We start from the raw sequence: 4,189 nt of genomic DNA on the forward strand, positions 1-4,189 counted from the left end.
CAGCCACGATTCTAGGCCAGAGGAGCTGCCGGCCAGCCGGGTGTCTGTACTCGGTGGGGTCCGGGCGGAGGAGGGGCTGGGCGGGCTCTAAGCCCCTTAGAAGCCAGTGCTCGCTGACCTGGGGCCTGAGGGCCGCAGCAGCCTGTGGGCGGGGGCTGGGACCTGCGTGAGGTGCGGCTGTGCCTGGCCGTGGCATGCTGTCCCCATGCCACCATGTCCCCATTTTGATGGGGCTCAGCCACTGCCAGCCTGTGTCAGGGCTGCTGTGGGCCTGGCCGTGATGCCCGAGGAGCGGGGCTGACCGTCCTCTCCTGACCCCCGCCAGGAGGCTGTGTGGGAGGCATCCTGCAGACCATGAACTGAGCGCTGGCCCCAGACCGCTCATGAGCACAGCGTGAGGCGTGCCAAGACCACCGCCCAGCGATCCCCTCCGCTTTCTAGCACTGAGGACCCCCAGAGAAGATGGGGAGGAAAAAGATTCAGATCCAGCGAATCACCGATGAGCGGAACCGACAGGTGAGGACAACCTGGAGGTGCACGGGGTGGAGCAGGGCAGGGAGCCGGCCTCTGCGCCCCCTCCTTGTAGCCACTCCGGGAGGGCTTCCTGGAGGAAGGGGGCTCGAGGCTATTACGGAAGGGGAAAGGCTGCGTTGGGAGAAGGGGACCCCACCTCCTTGTGTCCCAGGACTTCTGCTGCCACTAGGCAGACCTGCGCCCCTGCACACGAGCCACATGCAGCCTGAGGCCACACCCGGGTAACCCCCCTTTCCAGAGATGAATCTTTCTCTTTTCCAACCCCGGGCGGACAGGGGGCGCCCATCCATTCTCCTTCGCGGACCTTGTTATGGCCCCAGCTCAGAGACCTGGAGGTCCGTCCACTTGAATGCTCCGCCCCCAGTGCGCCTGCTGTGGGCTCTGAGCGGCCACGTGTGGGCAGAGGGCCGCTGGCCTGTGCCGTCACCCTGAGGTGGGGGCTCCGGGCGGGCCTCGGCGCAGCCAGAGCCGGCTGCTCACGGACGCGTCCCGGCAGGTGACGTTCACCAAGCGGAAGTTCGGGCTGATGAAGAAGGCCTACGAGCTGAGCGTGCTGTGCGACTGCGAGATCGCCCTCATCATCTTCAACCACTCCAACAAGCTGTTCCAGTACGCCAGCACCGACATGGACAAGGTGCTGCTCAAGTACACGGAGTACAACGAGCCCCACGAGAGCCGCACCAACGCCGACATCATCGAGGTGCGGCGCGCGCACCTGCCCCGGCCCCGCGCGCACGCGACGCGCGCACGCTTACCTTTCCCCGCCCCGCCCGCCCGCACCTGCGCACACCTGCCCCAGCCCCACGTGCCCGCGTCCGGCGTCCCGCGGACCCCAGCAGCGAATGGCCGCGGGGTGCGCTGCCCACCCAGGCCCCTGTCGGGCTCTCTTCCCATCGGTCAGGCGTGTGGGCGTGCCCGCTCTGTCTGTCCTCGGGGTGGGTCTGTCTGTCCTGCCGGCCCCTTTCCGCATCCTTCGATCTGCTCCTGCATCTGCCTTTTGCTTGCTTTGTCTCCCTCTTCATTTCCATCTGTCTTGTTGTCTCTGTACCTCTCTGGGTCCCTGTGGCTCTGTGTTCTGTTTCAGAGAGCTGCTGCTGTGAACTCTGAGGGACCTGGGCTTTGGGACCCAGCGCGGGCCTTTACTGGCCATGTGGCCTTGGCAGATGGGTTAGCCCCCCCCTCCCCCCCCCGCCCCAATCTGGAAGGGTGCTGTGGGCAGTGAATGAGACGCCCCTCTGCTCCTGACGCTGAGGCGTGCATGCCTTGGCTGTGAGCACATGCCATGGAGGGGGTGCGGGAGGCACAGGCTGCCTTCCTGGAGTGAGACTTCAACTCACATTTGGAAGAAATTCCCTTTTTATGTTAGAGAAAACAGATTTACTCGACTAGAATGTAAACTTTGCATTCATTTTAAAGACAAAACGAGTGTGAAGATGTTTTGCACATGTACAGGGTAGCTTTGGGGTCCACTCCAGACCCAGCAAGTGTGTTCCCAGACCGTGTGGCCACGTGTGAGAAGCTCTGACCTTGGGCGAGGCCAGCACATAGGTGGTCCATAGCGGGGACTCAGCGAACCCGTTGGCCTTTTTTCCTCTCGTCCCCACCTCATCTCTATTCCTCTGTCCCCCATCCTCTTCTAAGCAGAGCCCAGATTTGAGCTGGGCAAAGCCAGCCCTGGCTACCTTCTCTTGGGGCACCCTCCCCTCAGGAACCCCCCCGTCTGTCCCCGTGGAAACGTGTCACTGCGCCAAGGCCATGGCCTGAGCTGTGTCCCCTCCCACATGACCCCCACCTGCCACGCCCCTGCCCACGGGCTTCTGCACTGTGCCCCGGGCGGGGGTGGCACCGAGGGGTTGCGGGGACCCCGGAGGTGGAGGCGGGGTGCTGGCGTCTCGAGGGGAGGCGGCGGGCAGGCTCGCTGACGGCGGTGCGGTTGCAGACCCTCAGGAAGAAGGGCTTCAACGGCTGCGACAGCCCGGAGCCCGACGGGGAGGACTCGCTGGAGCAGAGCCCGCTGCTGGAGGACAGGTGCCGGCGGGCCAGCGAGGAGCTGGACGGGCTCTTCCGGCGCTACGGGGTGAGCCTCACGCTCTGTCCGCCCGCCCCAGGCGCTGCACAAGAAGCACAGGGAGTGTGAGAGCCCCGAGGTGGACGAGGCGTTCGCCCTGACCCCCCAGACGGAGGAGAAGTATAGAAAGATAGACGAGGAGTTTGATAAGATGATGCAGAGCTATAGACTGGCCGTGAGTAGTGCGTGCCTGGAGCCCCGTGCTGCATGGTGTGGCTTCGCCCGGCCCGCGGCTGCCTCTGCCGGCTGCTCTGCTCCTAGCGAGCTGGGGCCGTCGGTGACTCCCGAGGAACCGCTGACGTTGGTCGCGGGGGACCAGTGCCCCGGCCGCGACTCGCCAGGTGGAGCGCCACCCCCTCCCCCCCGGCAAGGAGTCACAGGCGACGTGTGAGGCCCTTAGTGGCAGGGCCGTGGCGAACATGCTTGTCCGGGTCTTTTTGGGGCCAGGCCCCAGGCCTGCTGAGACACCCCCGGGCTCGGGCATTCAGGCCTGTGGTTGGGGACAGGGACTGCTTAAGGGGAAGGCAGCGAGGTGGGGCAGGCGCCTGTGTGGGGGCCTCGGGTGGTTGGGTGGCCTGGCGTCCTGACCCGCAGCGCAGGCCCCGCCTGCTGTGTGTGTGTCTGGTCATACGTGGGGCCGCTAACCGCTCCCCGCGTGTCCCGCCTGGCTGAGGACTAACCCACCTCCACGAGCGGTTCCGGCGGTCCCTGGTCCTTTTGCAGTGGGCAGAGTCTTGTCCTGTTCTCCGGCCCAGAGCCGGACCCCACAGCACTCCCAGCAGCGTCCGTCCTCGGTGGGGAGGGCCTGAGCTGCTGGCCCGTGGACGCGCAGCTCAGCGCTAGAAGAACCTTCGGCTGCCTTCTTGGGCAACAAGGGTCCAAGGTAAGGGGTCACCCCAGCCTGACCCTGCCTCTTCATTCTCTGTCCAGTCAGCTGTCCCGGCCCCCAACTTCGCCATGCCCGTGACGGTGCCCGTGTCCAACCAGAGCTCACTGCAGTTCAGCAACCCCAGCGGCTCCCTGGTCACCCCCTCCCTGGTGACGTCATCCCTCACGGACCCACGGCTCCTGTCCCCCCAGCAGCCAGCACTGCAGAGGAACAGCGTGTCCCCCGGCCTGCCCCAGCGGCCAGCCAGCGCAGGTGAGTGGCGGTGGGGGGGCGGGGACTTGCAGCCCGTTTCTCCCTGGGGTGCCCCCTTCCCCTGCACACCCCCCTCATTTTTATGGCTCCTCGGGGGAGGGACCGGGGCCCCGCTACCCATGTAGTCCCCACGGCCCGCTCTGGAGGGGCGTCCTGTTAGCTCACGTGGCTGTCTGTCCTCCAGGGGCCATGCTCGGGGGAGACCTCAGCAGTGCGAATGGAGCCTGCCCCAGCCCTGTGGGTGAGTGCGCAGGCCCGTGGCGGGGGGCTCTGCCTGCGCGGGGGGCTGGGCTGCGGGACCAGGAAGGACCGAGACAAGCAGAGAGGAAGACCCCGGGGCTTGAGCTGGGGGCTGAGTCTGGGGGCTTCTGAGCCCCGAGACCTCGTGTCTGCAGCGGTGACCGGTGACGTGCGGGCCCTTGGGCCCCGCTGAGCACGAGGGCAGG

The 4,189-nt window shown here is 66.2% G+C and overlaps 1 protein-coding gene across 1 annotated transcript in view; it reads left to right on the plus strand.

Annotated features, from left to right (window-relative positions):
- The window catches only part of MEF2D (myocyte enhancer factor 2D), a 26,721-nt gene that overhangs the window by 13,745 nt on the left and 8,787 nt on the right, over positions 1 to 4,189 (plus strand). Inside the window, exons 2-6 of the mRNA XM_011366502.2 lie at positions 326 to 516; positions 1,031 to 1,234; positions 2,474 to 2,611; positions 3,533 to 3,743; positions 3,928 to 4,107. Coding sequence (XP_011364804.1) covers positions 463 to 516; positions 1,031 to 1,234; positions 2,474 to 2,611; positions 3,533 to 3,743; positions 3,928 to 4,107 — 787 coding nt within the window. The 5' untranslated portion in view covers positions 326 to 462. The remainder of the gene's footprint in view (positions 1 to 325; positions 517 to 1,030; positions 1,235 to 2,473; positions 2,612 to 3,532; positions 3,744 to 3,927; positions 4,108 to 4,189) is intronic.

The sequence above is a fragment of the Pteropus vampyrus genome, unplaced genomic scaffold, assembly GCF_000151845.1.
Source record: "Pteropus vampyrus isolate Shadow unplaced genomic scaffold, Pvam_2.0 Scaffold124, whole genome shotgun sequence".
Lineage (NCBI taxonomy): Eukaryota > Metazoa > Chordata > Mammalia > Chiroptera > Pteropodidae > Pteropus > Pteropus vampyrus.